The sequence below is a fragment of the Plasmodium coatneyi genome, chromosome 4 (assembly GCF_001680005.1).
Source record: "Plasmodium coatneyi strain Hackeri chromosome 4, complete sequence".
Taxonomy (NCBI): Eukaryota; Apicomplexa; class Aconoidasida; order Haemosporida; family Plasmodiidae; genus Plasmodium; species Plasmodium coatneyi.
Genome location: NC_033559.1, coordinates 1,338,712 through 1,356,724, shown reverse-complemented (window position 1 = coordinate 1,356,724; position 18,013 = coordinate 1,338,712). Strand labels below are relative to the sequence as shown.

Sequence of the window (18,013 nt, the reverse complement as noted above, 5' to 3'; positions counted from 1 at the left end):
TTTGCGCAGATCATTTGGGAGTTTCTTTTTTTTTTCAAGAATGATGAAAAAAGCACGAAAAGTAGAAAAATATAAAAACTTAGGAGGTAAGAATTAATAATAAATGTGATTTGTTCAATATTTAAAAAGATGTATGAAAATTTTTCCTTTTCCCCGCATCATAAAATTACTTTTTTCAGCAGAATACTTTAAACAACGTCCTTGCAAGCGTTAAAAAATATGCCCCCCCAAAAAAAAGTCCTTTTGGGGGAGTCGCAACAAATGGCTGAACACTATTTCCATTCTCTTTTTTTTAGCCCTTTGAGAAAGCTACAGAAATAAATGCCCGTATGCCATGCATATGCCTTTGTGCATAAATTCATGCTTACTTAAGTGGCGATAAATTAAAAAAATATGTTAAAACATGCTTGGATGAAGAAAATACCATTCATATATATAGTATTTTACATAACATACATAAATTGTCGCGTGAAAAAAATAAAGCCGAAAAAATATATTTTTATAAAAAAAAAATGCGCGCAAAAAAATTGCCCCAATAAACTGAAGAATGCAAAACGAAAAAAAAATATTCTTCATATAATAATTCATATATAACCATATTGTATATATATATATATATGACAAGTACAACCCACAATTAAACGAATTAAAGCAAATAATTAAAAAATAAAGAATCAAAACAAAAGGCCCAAATATTAATTTTTCGTTTTCTGAAGTTTAAGAATTTGTTTAAACAGAAAAACTCGCAAGATGGTGAAAAATTAAAGTTAACGCAGATTGTATATAAATACATGGATGGCACAGTTGGGCCAATAAAATTGGTGAATAAGTAAATATAAATAAATGTATTATATGCTTTCGGATTTTTCATTTTGCGCGAAAATTAAAAAAAAAAAACTACAAATGTATGTTTGCCCAAAGAGTATAAAAAATATATACATATTTTTACTCCATTTTTAAAAGGGCTTTTTATTATCGTGAGCTTAAATTTTGTTCTCAGCTTAAGGGATTCTTATTATTTTTCGTAAAAATATATTGCATAGTTTATGTATTGTATTGTGCTGCAATGCGCTGTATATATTAACTTACGTGCTGCTGCTTACGGCCGTGCACACCCATGTAAAGGAAAACCTTTGTGTTGTTTTATCGTGCCCCATATATTTTCCACCTCGCCCTGCACATTTTATTCGCTCGTTATTCGTTATGCGTGTTAAGGAGCTTGCATAAGTAATTTACGTATACACAAACGGAAATTGCCGTGAAGTGTATACGTATACACATAGTGGCCACTTATATAAAACATTTACCCCAAGGAACTATAATAAAATGAGGAGCCAACAAAGTGAAAGAATAATGGACTACTTGTCCTGCACCCTAGACGATGTAGTTGACAAGGAGAAAAAAAGCGGGAAAAAAAGTCTTCTAAATTTAAAAAATTCCCAAAAATATAATTATAAATCCAAGTTTTTTAGTAAAAAAGACCTAACAAAAAGTAGCTCAGGTTATCGAGGCAGAGGAGGCGGTGGAAGGTCAAAATTTTCCAGCAGTAGAACATCAGGAAGTTTTAAGAAGCCCTTCTTTAGCAAAAGATTAATTGATAAAAAATATAATACTTACAAAAGTAGAAAATTCTACTCAGGGACAAGCACAGGTTATTTTAAAAGTAGACCCAGCACTCGTAATTCCCAACACGCTTATGACACTCATAATATTCCCTATAATAACAAATATTTCGTTAATAAGAAAAATATGATTAGTAGTGTAGCAAGAAGAAGACCAAGAAAAATATTTAAGCCAATTCCATCACACAAAAGTACTGTAATTACTAGCAGTGCAAATACCTATAATAGTGTACACGTTCCAAATCACAAATTAAGCAACTTAAATATATCCCTTTATCGTAATAAGAGAACCGTTGCTGTGAGCAATAATCGACCTACCACCAATCTCTCGATAAAAAGAAATAAAGTCATCACGGCTAACAAAAGTAAAGTGGTTAGAAAAGGAATACAAAAAACTACCATCAAACCGAAGACCAGAAAAACTATCAGCGGATCTAAGTTTAAACCGTTAAATAAATACCTTTTGTCAAAAATTAAAATTGTCACGTCATTAAATAAAATCCCATCCCCGCTGAAAGAGCAGAAGGACACGGAGGTTAATCTCCCGGAGTCTTTGAATAATTCCAGTGCGAGAAAGGATTAAAGTTGTCCCACGTATTTTTTGCTACGACAAAGCGCAACAATGGAGGGGGTATAGCGCAGGAAGTTGAAGTTAAAGGAGGATGAAGACAAAACTAGACACATTTCAATGGACTAATTTTTAGCCGATAAATAAGTGGATATTATTTTACAGTGTGAAGATGAATCCAATATTTTATTTGTGTTTTTTTTTGTTTTTGTGAATCGTAAAAGACAAATGTAAAGAAGGCAAATCCTAGGCCCAAAAAAATTACGATGTAAAAAAATAAAAAAAAAGTTAACCAGATGGTGAAAAAGTCGTGTAAAAAAATGTGCAAAAGGTGGTGAACAAATGTGACAAGTATAGTTAAATGCTGTGAAAAAAAATATAATTTTTAACGAAGCATGCATACACAAACACACACAACACATACACACGTATACGCACAAGCATGAGCACGCACCCTTCACCTTATGTTACTAGCATATGTGTAATGTTAAAAAAAAACGACGAACAAAAAGAAAGTGCCTCTGGTATTTTTAATGTTCCCGTTACCATATATAATAACATCATCATATATCTGTACATACATAAACCCATTTAGAGAACTTTAATCAAACAAATTCCCCTAAGGAATGTTCCATATATATAAATGACGAAAGAAAAATTTTTGTTTAGGGTTAACATTAAATGGTTTTTCCCCCGTAAAGTGTAAATTAAGAATAGGTATCTTTATTTTTTTTTTTTTTTAGTAATTTTTTAAGCCTTTTTAATTGCAGGGTAGGGAAAAAAAGAGGAAAAGAAGGGGGACAAAGGAGGAGATATGGAAAGGGTGCATACATTAAGTTACATATTTGAACACGTTGTGATTGCGTGCTGCAAAGGACCATTTGAACGTTACCAGGTTGAGAGAGCGAACAAGGGATACCAAATAAAATTTTCTTACAACATAAAGAAATGCCTTTTACCGTTGAGGAGATGAGCAGCTGCCGTTTAGTGTGCATGCTCCGAGTAACGCGTACGATGTGGTACAAGTGGAAGGACGAAAAAAAATAGAAGCAGCCCTTTACGTGGTGATATTTTATAGCCATATTTTTATCGTCCAAATATTAATCATTGACATTTACGTTTTTTTCCCAAAGGTAAATTGTGGAATAATGCACGGGCTAACGGGAGCATGCACAACGCTTTTTTTTTTTTTAACAAAATTTCGCCCATTTGTATTGCTCAAAGCGAACCACACTGATGTTGCAAACACGTCTGTGTGTTAAGCGAGCGAATCGTGTCTCGCCGCTGTACACAAGTAGCAGTAGGAATGGTGGAATTTTTAAAAAAGTTACATATGGGAAGAAAAAAAAAAAAAAAAAGAGGAAAACGTGTATTATATCCAATTCTTAATAAATTTCATACTACACTGAGAGGGGAAAAGGGTCTAAACAATGGGGGGATTTTATAGCGAACGTTAGCTATGGAACAAGAAAGTTACCTGGGCTAAAGGCGAAATGTACACATAAATATATATGCACAAATCAATACAGTTCTACCACGCCCCAGCGTTTCATGGAATCATTTTTAGCTGTACGAGTAGGAACATCAAGTGGTTGTGCCCCGGACAAAAGGAATAAAAGATAAAGGAATTTTTTTTTTTTTTTACAATTCTTTGCAGATTCGTGAGATGTGTTATCTATAATTTTTATAGCATATCAGATTTTTAAATCATGTTTCCGCTTTTCAGAGAAGTCACATTTGAAGATGCCTTTTCTTAACAAAAAAAAAAAAATCAGTCAATTCGGTTGTTTGAGGGTGTTAAAAAAAAGTGCCAAACACGGATGCGCATAAAAAGACGCATAACATATATATATTTTTTCATGTACGTGTACACTTGTGTACATTATTTTATTCTTTCAGAAATGTTCCCTTGCAACATTTATATTGATTTGCATTACACCATTTAACGTTTCTACAGTTAGGTAATAATTTAACGTGGCCTCCTTATTTCCCCCGCAAAAGTGAAATGAGTTTATTTTACGACGAAATGCAGAGGCAAGTTGTCGCTGATTTAAATTATTTTCTCCCATTGGAAAAAAAAAAAAAAAAAAGGAGAAAAATTCCGTCGTAATTTTTTTTTGTCACATTTTACAAGTGGAAATGGCGTTTTAAAACACACCTCCGCATTTGTTTGGCGTGATTTAATTCTCCGCTTTATTTTTTTTTTTGCAACTGTTTTGTTTACGCGAGATGCAAAATTGTGCATCGATTTGTTGTAAATTCTGTTTTTTTTTTTTTTTTGTTGTTTTGCTTTTCCCCCAACTATTTAGGGTGCGTAAAGAAAAAACTCCTATATTATGGTTATTTAAAACTATCTATACATTTCCGCTGTTAATTTTAAATACCTCCGGAAACGTATTACGACAGCGCTTTTTAGCTGAACAAGTGCAAAGTAATAATTGTACACAAATTGCCTCCCCGTCGAAGCGCCCATATTTTCTCCCCCTTTTTAGTTGTAATGCTAAAAAATACCTTCAATGAAATGTTTTTCTAAAAGGGGTATTTTTATGTAACGATGTAAACTGCGAGCGAGTAGAGGAAATTTCCTTCTGCAAATAATGAAAAAAAGTAAATGATTCAAACATTTGAGTAAACATCTGAATAAAATTTTTTTGTCAGAAAATCTCGATTTTTTATAACTCCAATTTTTAATCGAAGTGTCGAGTTGTTTTTACCGCGTCACGCCTACAGTTGTTTTCCCGCTCACTTGAGAAATTATAAATCGCACAGGATTCTCCGTAGATCAGGATGTTTTACCTTTTTTTATGTACCAACTACTGAAGAGCGAAGATTTTATTATTAGTCAAAAAAGTTTTCCCCCATCGTGAACGTCACTCTCTGTGCATGTAAAAGCATACACGTCGGAGTTGTAGAACTGCAAGAAGTGATCAAAAAGGGCAATTCGGCAATAAAACATCGAGGGCGCCATATAGTGAAGATCCCAAGGGAATATCCCCTCTCCCGCGTTAGAGACAAAAGTAAACAAAGTAAAAAGCAACATGGTGCATTGAGGCGAACATTTTGAGTAACCCCCACAACTGCAACGTTTTTTCTTGTTTATATTTTTCCCCCCAAAAAGGATTTTCCCATTATATAGCAATTCGACATCATTATCACACTCCTTTTGTGGCACCATCTGCATATAGACGAGGATATAACTGAAAGATTTAGAAACTCGGAAGAGAGCCGATAAATTGCTAGCCAAAAATGGTTGTCATTTGGCACGAGTGAAGAAGCGCACATATGTTTATATGTATAATTGAGCCGACTTCTAGAAGAGCTCACCAGAGAACAGTTATCTTTGCACCGAAATAAATTTTCAGCGCAAAGTGGGAAAGTCCCATTTCTTGGCAGTTGTATTATAGGGGGAATACACCCACGTTCACGTTAACCAGTTACATATGCAGTTATGTAGATTTTTCGGCACATGTGTCCAAAAGTTGTGGGATTGCTTATACACGTTAAGGTGGAATTTTTTTTACAGAAGGTGCCGCACAGGGTGTGGGAGGTGCCGAATTGGGTGTAGAAGTTGCAGAATAGGGTGCGGAAATTGTCGAGTAGGGTGTAGGCGGTGTCGAGTGGGGTGTAGGAGATGCCCCGTTGGGTGTGGGGGGTGTCGAATATGGCACAGGAGACCATGTAGATGCGGCGTGTAACCCAGTTGGATGGAACCCATTTTGCATCTATGTCGTGATTTTTGAGGGTAGGGGGAGGAAGAACCAGACACTGGCACAAAATGAACGCAACCCTTGCCACAATCGCCCTGCTGCTCTCGCTATTGCATAGCCAACCATGGGAGGTAACATGCGTGAAGAATGTAAACGTGCCAAAAGTTCAAATTCCAACAAATGGAGGATGGAAAAGGCCATTTGCATCGCCCCCAAAAAAACGTGCAAACAAAAGATACCTCATTTGCAGTGGGCCTGTTTTTAAAAAAACAAACAAGTTAAGAAGAGGATACTCATTTCACGATTTGATTTATTCAAATAGAAGAAAAAAAATAGTCAATTTGATTTACATAGATGTAATGAATAAAGATAAAAAAAAACTTGCAGAGGCATTGGACAAAATTGTTCAGAAGCAAGAAAGTTTAAGTTTCCCACTAGTTTTTAAGGAGATCATAAATTATTTCCACACAAATTTTGTCTATTATCTTGTACTTCTCTCCATTCTGGATTGTAACCCTTGGATGTTGTGCCTATTTAAAAAAGCCAACAAACTCTTTCGTAATAAATTCAGAGCCAATTTGTTTGGAAAAATAACATCCGACATTTCTACGTTTGAAAGGAAGTACATCTGGAATGGAGCCCTAATTGATAGATACTTCAAAAGGCTCTTAAAGAAGCACCATAGAAAAATACGGGTTCTAGTAGATGCCTGCTTGAAAAAAGATGAATACTTTTGCCACACCGCTAAGCAAAGCAGATGCACGTACAATGGAGAAGATAACAACTGTGACGATGACCAATTTTTTTGTACACTACGTAACATACATGCCATACATTTTTATAACATTTTCGAGGAACATTTTTTCAAAAAAACCATTAACACTGTTATGAAAATGATTAACACTAATGTGCACTTCAGTCTTTTGAAAAATTTTATTAGTGATAGATATACGGCTCAGCAAATTATGTATACGCACAAAACGTTTTTCGCCTTAACTCTTCAAAAAAACACTACGCCTTTGTTTAGTTCATTTGTCGAAATGAAAAAGCTCAACGAAAAAATGTCCTACCTTTTGGATGAAACGGTAAAGAAACAACTAGATGTAGCAATACCTAATTTAAGAATAATGAATTTTCTAAACTTGTCTCTTATAATAACCAAGTTGATGTTAAACAAGCTCATCCAAGTGGTGTTCTATTTCGTCATGTTGTACATAAAGAAAAAGGCGCAGGAAAGGGGAGGGCCGCTCATGCGGGTGCTAAGTGCCATTTCTTTTGGCTAACTCGAAAGGGTATGTATGCTTCTTTGTTTATATGTGGGAGGCTTAGGCTAGTTTTCTTGGAAAAGGTCCTAATGCATGTTGGAAAATAGCCTATCCCACGTCTACCGAAGAGGTGAAGTGTATCCTTTGAAGCAAATTTATGCGCAGAAACCGATGGAGAGAAAAAAAAAAAAAAGAGAGACAATTTTTCCCCGTGGGAATCTCCAAAAAGGTGAAATTTGCTCAATACGTCTAAATATTCTTTTATAAGGAGTTTAAATTTAAGAAGGTGAGGCATTCACACATATGTGAATATATTTATCTACACCTGGGGGGGGGGGTGCACAAGGGAAGTTAACAAATCGTAAAGGAGAGGGTTAAAAAAATAGAGCAGAGGAGAACAGAGCATGGCATACTGTAAGGTAGCTTTACATAGCAGAACGAAACAAATGAGAATACTTTTACACGTTTGTCAAACTAAAAAAAAAAATATCAAGTCACTGGTGGAGGAGTGCACGATGTGTAACGTTATGTCCACCAAACAATAATGAGAATTTACGCAAGTATGTGGACGCCCTCTCCTGGGTTCCCCCAAAAGAAGAGGCTCAATTGTAGGGAAAATTTAACTAGGGAAAAATTCCCAAGCTGTTTAAATCTGTTTATTTTTGGAAACGACAAATTGGTGAGGGCATATCGAGGAGTTTTCTGAAGGAATGGGCTTGCCTGTATGAGCAGAGCACATTGCACATTTTGATACACAAACGCAGTTAGCATTTCGCCGGTGTTACAAAAAATAGGTTACAGAAAAAAAAAAAAAAAGAAAACAAACAAAAAAAACGCGAACAGTTGTTTTAAGGTCAGCTCGTTTGTCGGACAAATGCTCCCTTGAGTGCGTGATCAAGGGGACTTCAAACACAGAAGCAATTTCGAGATTCACAGAGGGAGGCAATTCGGTGGGAACTTTTCTCCTAACAGTGCTTGAGGGACACCTCCCCCCCTTCCCATTTTTTATTACTCCCTTCCCGCTAGAGGAACTTCACCAAAACGGGCAGACAGATAATAATCACAACAATGAGGATTCCCATGGATATGTAGAACATCCACTTGGAAGTAGACCTCTGAATATTCCGCGCGTCAATCAAATCAACATTTGCCTTCTCCGTGAAGTACTGCGCATCGTTTACATTGTCGTGTATGCTACTTATGACCTCATCATTCATCTCAATAAGAGCAGACAGTTCTATTATAGTTTGGTGTAAATCACAAACATTCTTTTCTAGTGTCTTAACATCTCTATATTTGGATTCTACATGACTTAAGGCATTTTTTAAATTATCATGTCCTTGTAATTTCCACTTGACTAAATTCTGCGTATTTATATCCTCATGATTTAGGACAGAATTTATATCTTCCTCTGTGTACTGTGGGTAAATAATTTTTATATGTCGTGACATTTTATCTTTCATACTTTCATTGTAGTCATTTTGAATTTGTTGGTAACTATGTAAAGCTTTTTTGAATACATGGATTAAATTATCGTGGATATTTTTTTTCATTATTTTATTATTCTGATGAGATTTGAGTAAAAATTTCTTCCTCACATTTTTTATTTCCACTTTGATAGATTGAATGGTATTATTTCCATTTTTTATTTGCATATTTAGTAGCATACTTAATTCATTTTCCTGTTCTGTCGTTATAGCTAAGTTGATTTTTTTTCTTAACACTTCTATATCATCAATCACTGTGTAGATTTGTTTTATTTCTTGTTTTATTGAATGAACTGCATCTACATAACTTTTCAAATCGTCGTTCCTTTCCCCAGGGATGTCTATAATAACTGTGTCCCCACTGGGATCTATAAAGTTATCTATTATTTTGTCATTTTGAAACTTTAGCACTTGCGTCATATGCTCGGCATTTTTCTGCTTCTTGATCGTGGCTAGCTGCTTTACTTCGTCAAACAGGTCGATCATTCTTTGGGCCTTGGGGCGCGGCGCAAATGTGCCACACACACATGTGTATATATGTATGTATACACCCGACCAGCATGCGGGCTAATGAGCGGGCGTGTCACTGATGTGGCAAGGCATCAACGAGCAGCACGGTGACGGAGAGTTGATTTTTCCCCCTTTCTGCATTTCATCATTTATCCTGGGTCTATGTTTCAAATGCGTGGAGCGTTCACCCGCGGGGCCAAATAAGGTGCTTCCGTTCGACCTTGCTCCTCCTCTAATGCGTCTATCCTTCGCTGCCCCCCCGTTGCGACTTTCACACGTGCTTGACTGATACCCCCTTCAGACAGCTGCTCATTTTTCAAAGCTGGCACACACCGTTCGGGGGGTCCCGTCCTTTTCGCCGTGTAACCGCTTAACCACTTTGTCTGAAAAATGGGGGGCCGCCAATTTTGCAGCACTTCCGCATTTGTGCGCGTCGAATTTGCGGGAAAAACTAGCCCAGTGGGACACGTGCAAAACTGCTAAGCGGCTATGTCGAAAATCTGCGCCTGGCCAAAGTGAACGGCTTTTTTCTTACGTATCGCAGATCACTTAATGTGGCCTCGGCGAAAGGAAAAAAAACAAAAAAAAAGAAATTGTAAGTTTATATCATTGGTGAAGGACGCACCTATGTTTGTTCTTTTTTTTTTTTTTTTTTTTTTTTTTTTCACGTTGTAGGATTTTTTTTTTTTTAATTGGCCCTCTCGTGAAGGTGCGGCGAAGGGGAAAAAAAAAAAAAAAAAAAAGGGAACAAATGGGAGGAGTGCAAAATTGTCAATTTGTCAAATTGCCAAATTGAAGTGAATAAATCGTGGGCGGACGGGCGAATGGATGAAAAGGGAAAATAAACGGAGAGAAACTTAGCAGCAATCCCTCCTGTTGTTTAATTTGTTAGCAAAATTTAGGTGAATTGCTTAAAAAAAATGCCCACCCTGTAGGAATTTTACTTCCCGCCGTGCGCAGAGCAAGTTTGCGTTTTTACTCTGATTGGCACGTTTGATTTGTTTGGTTTTCTTAACTTGCTTAACTTGTTTGATTACCCTTTTGGAAAATTTCCTGTGCTGTGCTTCCCCGTCCGCATTTGTCCTTTTTGAAAGTCGCGCGGAACCGGCTTCTTACCTTCCGAAAAAAACACACCCATCCAAATGGACACATAGACCAAGGGAAAAAAAGGCGTTAGGCAATTTTTGCCTAGCGAGGAAAATGGCGTGAGCGCGCAAGTGACCAAAGAATGACCTGAAAACAACGTCAAACAGCGCCACACCGCGTGAAAAGGCGCATGACAAATAGTCCAACTAACCTCGTGGTGCTTAGCTAAAGGGAATTTTATGCACACACACGCCAAAAGAGGCAGCCTTTTTGAGATTTTTAAAAAGTGCATAGTGTGATAGCAGAAGGGGGGTCAAGTTACAAATGAAAAAAATGGCATTAAAATAAAACGGAGTCTACAAATGTATGTGTATATGTATATATAACTTACCTTTGAGGAAGGTGAAAGAGGGAAATTTTTTTTTGTTTGGCCAATTTTCCAGGGGTTCCCAATTGTGGTGCCATTTTTGCTGACATTTTTTTCGGCACTTACTCGGTTTCGCCAGGGGGCATCAAAGACGTGGCAACGGTTGGCCTCCGCGCGTTTGGAAAATAGGGCATTTATTTATTCACTCGCAGCAAGAGGTTAGCGCGGTTGCGCTTTTTTTCTTCAGTTGCATTAACGTCTGTTCACTTGTGTTCGTTTGTGTTCACTTCCGTTTGTTCGTGCCTCTAATCCCTTCCTCACCCATCGCGGCATTCGAATGGTTACCGCGGTTTCCCACAGAGGGAGAAATTCCGCCATTTTTTTTCCACGCCCGCATATTTGCACACACACACAGGAAAACGAGCGTATATGCGCGCACAACAAATTACGGTGTCAATTTTTTTTTTTTTTTTTTTTTTTTTCTATAAAAAAATAGGTGCATAATTTTATTCAGAATTTTCCTTCTTTTCCTTCGCCACTCTTCTAATGTAACGGTTAATCGGACGAGTTGTAAGATGTCACAAGTCTGATATATATATTTTTTTTTTTTCCCAAATGTAGATATGTACATATGTACATATATATGTACGCGTATAAATGTACACGTGCGAAAATCACCGAGCAGGGGGGCGAATGACCAAATTGCCACTCGCATCACCCGTCCAGATGCATTGCCCCTATTTGTTTGTCACATTTAATTGATCTGCAGATTGGACACTACTTTGCTAGCCATAGCCATTTCTCTGTAGGACATTTTTTTTTTTTTTCCCCCCAAGATGTTTTACTTTGATCCGCATAATTTTCTCTACGCGGGGGGATGCCTCCTTGCATCCGTCTGTACCCTCTGCGTGTGTAGAAATAGGGATTTGTTTCCTCATATCAGTGAAAATAAGCCAATCGGTAAGCTACCTACAAGTGGAATGGCATCTCCAAAAAGAGGAAACAAACTGTTGAACAGGCGAGGGAACCATTTTGTCCAAATGGTGAAATAGTGAACATCGCTCCGTCGTTTTATCTTTCCCATTTTTGTGGCTCCGAGCAGATTGTCTGCCCCTTCTTTCACATCACCTTCCCCAATACATATACACACATGCGTACATGCATGCATACAATCCTCCTTTCAGGCCAACTGTACCGCCTCCTAAACATCCACAAATATGAATCCTTCAACATCATCATTCAAATTCACCACATCAATTTAAAAATGGGTGACGACGACAACAGCAAGTACATTGTCCATCTGAAAATCGGAAACAGATATTCCTACACCCACTACTACAAGCAGTACCTCAACAAAATACACATAGAAGTAAAAAAAAGAAAAATGGGAACAAAGAATAGGGAAGGCATAGTCTCCTCCTCCTCCCCTGTTTGTTTTGCTCCACGTGGTGGCGGCGAGCATCTACATGAATACACTCACACTTATGTTCATGCGTTCTACATCTGGTTATACGTTCCACAACTGCTTATGCGCACCCCTTCCCCCCCTTCACACAAGAGTAGGAAAGAAAAAACATGGTTGTCAAACAGAACAACGAAATCATCAGAATAGAATTGTACAAAAAGGGAACTCTAAAAAACACATTCATCGGATCAGCTGATCTTCACATCTACACAGACATCGTGAAGAAGTTATTCCCCTGCAATATGTACTTTAACATAGTAAACAAAAACCAAATAGTAGCAACAGCCTGCTTGTCCTTTCACTACATCAACTTAGACTGCATAAAGAAGGAGGACCAGATATACACCTCCCTATTTATCGAGACCATAATTGCTGTTCAGAAAAACCAGAACAGGAATAATGAGATGATTGAGAAGCTCATAAATGAGGGCATGCAGCACTTCGACGCTATTAAGGAGACGGACGTCAGTTCCAGTAAGACCACGCTCATTTTGCGGCGCACTATGATGCGCCAGGCAGTGCCAGACGGAACGCATAATAACATTGTTCCTCCTTACATTGCTCTTCTTCACGTCGCCACTTCCCCCTCGCAGCCATCTACAAGAACATTTCCTCCCTGGCAATCGAAGACAAAATTCGGCTCTTTTGCAAAAACTTGAATGGCTACCTGCTGCACAGCAATTTTTACATCAAGCGATTCTACAACAAGTACTTTTTCTACATGCACTTCTTTAAGGGAAAATTCTACTGGTGCTACTATAATGAGGAAGCCGACGCGAAGGTTCGTTTTGTGGCATCCTTAATTTTACACCGCACGAATTTGTGTTTATGCGGCACATTTGTTTGATGCGCGCATTACGCACAGTGTGTGCACCCCCTAGTAATTTCTCCACCCACTTTCACCCCTCAGGTGGACAAGAACCGAGTGGGGTACATCCGCCTCGAATACGTAGTGAACGTATACAGCGACGTCTACAGCCACAAGTACTTCTACATCAAGTACAGGAAAAAAAGAGAGAAAAAGGAAAATTACCTATACCTTAAGACGGTAGACAAGGACAGAAACATTTGGGTGAATATCATTCACGATTTCATTATCCTAGTAAGTAATTACAGACGTGAGAAAAAAAACAAAAGAAATAAAATCAAAGAACTCACAGAGAACTATGCGGAAGGAGCGTCCAAAGAGGCCATCGAAATTAACAAACAACTGTCTCGCTCTTTCTCTACAAATTCTATAAAAAATAAATACCTAAATAAAAAAAATGTTGTGGATACCCTGAGCAATGTCGACAAGGATGAGGGTCATACCAAGGACCCCGAACTGGATCAGGTCTTGGAGGACGCCTCGCAAAACATGTGCAATTACAGCGATTAGCCCAGAGCAGTTGGCCCAGTTGGACCAACTTGTCTAAATGTTAAATGTCCCCTTTTTTCCGCTCTTCCATTGCACTTGCGGGGGGATAAACATGTGCATGCCGCTCATATTTATCACGTCATTTTACAGGTGATGCGTATACACATTCCGTATATGTATGCTTTTATTTTATTTTTTTGCACCTCCCCGTGTGGGGATCCCACATGTGGCCCCTTCATAATTGCACACTTTTCATTCCGAATGATTTTAAAAACGGGACAAGAAAGCTTCATCCCGTATTCACCTTGACTTACTTGTGCATTTATTTGTCTTTTTTTCCTCCTCCCCTGTTGCTCATCCTTTTTGTAATTTAGTAGGTCTCTTTGTTTGGCACAAAAAAAAAAAAAAAAAACCGATAAGCGGAAAATTACATCTATTTGTACACACATAAACGAGTTGCACTCTCCGTTGGTGGTGACCTATACATTCGAGATGGTCTCTAAAAGGCTGGTGGCCTCGCGCATGACGCGATCACCATCGGGAATGCCCCCCACCAACGCATCTCCATTTGTGCATTGGGAAAATTTAACAAACGGAGTGGTATCCACGAGGCTGAAAAAAAACTGGTTCCGAAAATTCTTCCTCAAGAAATTGTAAAAGAAAATAATCTCGGTGCATATTAGAAGCGATTCATCAAATTCCTGTTTTAGGAAAATCCGATTTTCGCACTTCCTTACAACTGTTTTTTTTAATTCGTGTGGGTAAAATAGAAGAAAGTGAAATAATTTTTCTTCCCCTTTTTCGAAAATGTACGCTACATCTGCTGTTAAGAACCCGTTTATCTTGTAAAATGATTCCATTTCGTTCAGGTAGTTTTTGCTATACTTCGAAGAAACACCTGCAATATTGCTACATTTGTGCAGCTGGAAACTCTGTCGAAGGAGGTCTACCGTCTCACGGACACTTCCATACATGTACCTATTAATCGTTTTGTTATTATGGACTGTGGGCGGACTAACGCTCGGGCTGCCTTTGCCGCTTCTAGACAGATTTAGGAATTGCAAGTCTTCCTCTTTTAGCTCGAATGGGCTTTTAAGGGAGGCGCACCGGTCTTTCATTTGGCCCCCCAGTTGGATACCCCTCCCCTCCAGCGTCCTTACTATGTCGTCGTGCACCTCTTCGCTTATCACCTTTATAAAATGCAGCAGGTAGTCCATTTGGAGGGAGTAGTCGCTACGCAGGCCATGCAAGTTACCCACCGTATTTGCCTCATCTGTGTAAGGTCCTCGACGTGAAAAGCGATCCATCTTCTGGAACAGCTTAATGATAGTGCCCCTCTCACGGTGCAGGTTTTCTTCTAATCGTTTTGTGTGCTCATCCAAAGTTGTGTCCATCTGTCCAATTTTCACAATGTCATTTGGTCCTTTCGAAATTAGGGAGAGGAGATCCAACCTCCCCCTTCCATCTCCCTTCCAGTTCTGAATCAAAATGAGCAGAAAGTTTATATAGTCGGTTAACTCCAAGTGGCATGGTAACGTATCCGTTTTTTCTATTTTGATGAACAAATTTTCCTTGCTTGGTAAGGCAAAATTTGGGTCCTTATTTTCCCCCACAGGGAAGTTCCTTCCAGCGGAATCATCACCACCATTTGCAAAACTTCCAGTCTCATCATGCATATTGTTAGGAGTGCTCCACCTAGGGATGCGGTCCAAGTCTACCATGTTCCCCCTCATATTTATTTCTGCGGGAATTTCCCACATAGGAGGAGCATCTGTAAAAATTGCTTCCCCCTTTCTGGAAAAGGAAGAATCATCTGAACTTAGAAAGAAGCGGCACAATTCCTGCACCTCCTTCTCATTTATCCTTTTAAAAATGTTACAAGACAATAAAATAATTTTTATTTTTTTCTTCACATCTAGCAGATGTGTATTCTGCTTTATGTGTTCGACTAGCCAACTGAACAGTTCATAATTGTACAATTTGATTCGGTGGAAAATTTGGACATAGAGAAACAAATTGTTAACACTTAAGTCCTTTTTGTTTTCCTCCAATATGATTAAACACAAGGCGTACAGGTTTACAAACCTCACACTGGTGCCTGATAGAGAGAGCATTAACTTATGTAGGAGTAGCTTCAAGTGGGGGGTTCCTAAATTCTGTTCTATATTTTTTCTCACCTTTTCGCTTACTTCATCCAAGTAGGTTTCAAACTGACGTTGCTCCTCCTTTGGTGTAGATCCCACAGAGGCATACTCTACCATGGGTAGGTGGCTATCACACATATCGTAACTGCAGCTGTAGGTGTGCATCTCCTTGTGAGTGCTCTCACTGTTTAGCAAGTGGACGTATGTGTGTTGTCCGTCATGCAGAGAGGGATACTCCCCTTTTTCAGTGTAATTAAAGCGCAACACATGTTTGTAAACGCATCTGTTGAACCTTTTCAATATAGTGGACACTACCTTTAGGGAATCAATTTGATTGTCCAACGATTGTGGTTCTTCCGATTTGCTGAACCGGTCAAGTAAAAAATGAAAGAAGCTATAATTTAGGTAATTGCAAAGTAGGCAGCTCTTTATAATGTTCGTTGTTTGGAAGACGTTAAACGTGTTGACTGCGTTATCCCTGGGGGGATCTTCCCATTTGGGTTGATCAAACAGGTTAGAATCTACAGAACCAGATTTCCCCTGGGTTAACTGCTTTTCTTTTTTTCTGCATTGTTCCTTATATAAGTCTGTGTCCATGATGTGGCTAGCCAAAATGTCAAACAAGTCCTCCACATCATCGGGCCTAAACTTGGAGAACCCATAAAATATATTCGTTAGATGCACCGAATTGTAGAAGCGGTAATTCTGCATTACAACCATTTTCAGCTTTCTCCACAGTTCCTCATTGTATACGTTTAGGTTGGCCAGGTAGAGAAGAAGAGACGGGGTTAGGAAGTAACTCTCGTCTTTCACTTTTTCATTTAAAATTTGCACCACGCATTGAAGGATCTGTTTATTTTTTATCTTCAGTTTGTGCATGGCTCCAAGGAGACGGAGGATATCCTCCATCCTCACTTTTCCCTTAAGGAGGATCTTCACCAATTTGTTCTGTTGTCCATTTCGTTCCGAAAAGGCGTTGCTGATGGTGTCTTCAAGGGAGAGACGCCTACATGTAGGAACTTCTCCTTCGATAGATGAAACTGAAGCTCCACCATTTGCATACACGTGGAGGACGCTGGAAAAGGCTCTCGCGCTTAACTTCTTTAATGGGGTTCCCTCCAAAATTCTGCTATTAATTTCGTTTACCACATGGTTGTACTTTTCGATCCTGTGTAACCTTTGGATGATGTGCAGGAGGAGACTCCGTTGGCTGTTCGTCAGTCGGTCCATCCTCTTCGAGAGGGTGTCTATAAGGGTATCCACTAAATCATCTCTGTGTGTTTCTTTTGCTTCTTCCCTTTCGTGGTCCCCCTTAACGGTGCCACGACGCAGGAGGACCTTCACGATGTGTTGACTCTTACTCAAACCTAGCAATAGGAGAAACACATTTTTTGTACTTACCAGGTGGAAGTTTTTTTTTTCTCTATCTACTTCGATTAAGTAATGCTTCCACACGTTTTCATTTTTCACGCCATTCTTGCTTAGGTAGAAGATTTTTTTACATAAGTTGTTCGCTGCGTTCAGTTCTGGATTAACCTTTTGGCTCTCTTCCTGTGTGGACCCCTTTCTCGCAGCCCGCATGGACAGCCCACACTCCACTGTGTGTTCATCCTGTGGACTAGTATAATCATTTTCCCTGTGGATCCTTCCATCTGTTCTGATTCTATTACGGGGGGAGTATCCAGAGGGGTTATTTCTTTTTCCCCCTACTGGCACTTCCACTGATTCGTCCACTTTTTTTTGCGCTTCCGTGTTGCTGCTCATTGCAGTCCTTCTTGCCTGCCTCAATGCTCCCCTGATTTGCGTCAAATTGGTTAGTTCATTCCTGTGGCTGTGGTGATTCAGCGGGTTCCTTGCATGTAGTCCCATTTTGATGCCCTCCCCCCACTTTTCGGGGTTCTCCCTTTTTGGGCCCCCATTCTGTAGGGAGTGAAAAAATGCCTGAAAGGCAAGGTGATACGTTTTCTTGCGCAGAGGCTCACGTGTTAGCAGCATAGGCCTCTTTCACGCCCCCGTTGAAGAAAAACACTTTTGCAAAATGGGTTCCTCAGTTTGTGGCTGCACTTGCTTATATTTCCCTCCTTTGTGTTGCTATGCTGTATGATGAAAATCCTCTCCTTGGTAGTCAACAGCGGAGTTGCACTTCCCTACATTTCAGCTTTACACTTGCTAAGGTAGAACAGGTACATGCGTCCCCTAACTTTTTTTTTTTTTTTACGCAACCTTTATGGGATTTATTTTTTTTTTCCATTTTGACAAAGTGGAAGGGTTGAAGTGGAGAGTTACCCCGGGGGGGCACTGCAGAACGGGAGGAGTCGACACGGGTGTGTCGCAGTTATGGCACTTAAAACAGATGTGTGCAGTTGTAGTGGTTTAAAAAAAAAAAAAAAAAAAACATAACATAACGTAACAGGCGGTAACACAAAATAGAGCAG

At 38.9% G+C, this 18,013-nt stretch overlaps 5 protein-coding genes across 5 annotated transcripts; 3 read left to right on the top strand and 2 right to left on the bottom strand.

Annotated features, from left to right (window-relative positions):
- Positions 1–1,326: 1,326 nt before the first annotated feature.
- On the top strand, positions 1,327–2,205 carry PCOAH_00008880 (Uncharacterized protein; the record flags this gene model as incomplete). Its single annotated transcript, XM_020057697.1, has 1 exon — positions 1,327–2,205. One exon carries the CDS (start codon positions 1,327–1,329, stop codon positions 2,203–2,205), a length of 879 nt encoding a protein of 292 aa, XP_019913144.1.
- Positions 2,206–5,965: 3,760 nt separating this feature from the next.
- PCOAH_00008870 (Uncharacterized protein) lies at positions 5,966–7,180 on the top strand (the record flags this gene model as incomplete). The annotated part of the gene is made up of 1 exon (XM_020057696.1): positions 5,966–7,180. The coding sequence occupies one exon, from the start codon at positions 5,966–5,968 to the stop codon at positions 7,178–7,180; it is 1,215 nt and encodes a 404-aa protein (XP_019913323.1).
- A 1,004-nt stretch (positions 7,181–8,184) lies between these two features.
- PCOAH_00008860 (Syntaxin) lies at positions 8,185–9,135 on the bottom strand (the record flags this gene model as incomplete). Its single annotated transcript, XM_020057695.1, has 1 exon — positions 8,185–9,135. One exon carries the CDS (start codon positions 9,133–9,135, stop codon positions 8,185–8,187), a length of 951 nt encoding a protein of 316 aa, XP_019913220.1.
- Positions 9,136–11,448: 2,313 nt separating this feature from the next.
- Positions 11,449–13,455, top strand: PCOAH_00008850 (Uncharacterized protein; the record flags this gene model as incomplete). Its single annotated transcript, XM_020057694.1, has 5 exons — positions 11,449–11,572; positions 11,797–11,981; positions 12,176–12,551; positions 12,671–12,858; positions 12,988–13,455. The coding sequence occupies 5 exons, from the start codon at positions 11,449–11,451 to the stop codon at positions 13,453–13,455; spliced, it is 1,341 nt and encodes a 446-aa protein (XP_019913125.1).
- Positions 13,456–13,913: 458 nt separating this feature from the next.
- On the bottom strand, positions 13,914–17,573 carry PCOAH_00008840 (Uncharacterized protein; the record flags this gene model as incomplete). The annotated part of the gene is made up of 1 exon (XM_020057693.1): positions 13,914–17,573. One exon carries the CDS (start codon positions 17,571–17,573, stop codon positions 13,914–13,916), a length of 3,660 nt encoding a protein of 1,219 aa, XP_019913026.1.
- Positions 17,574–18,013: the final 440 nt, after the last annotated feature.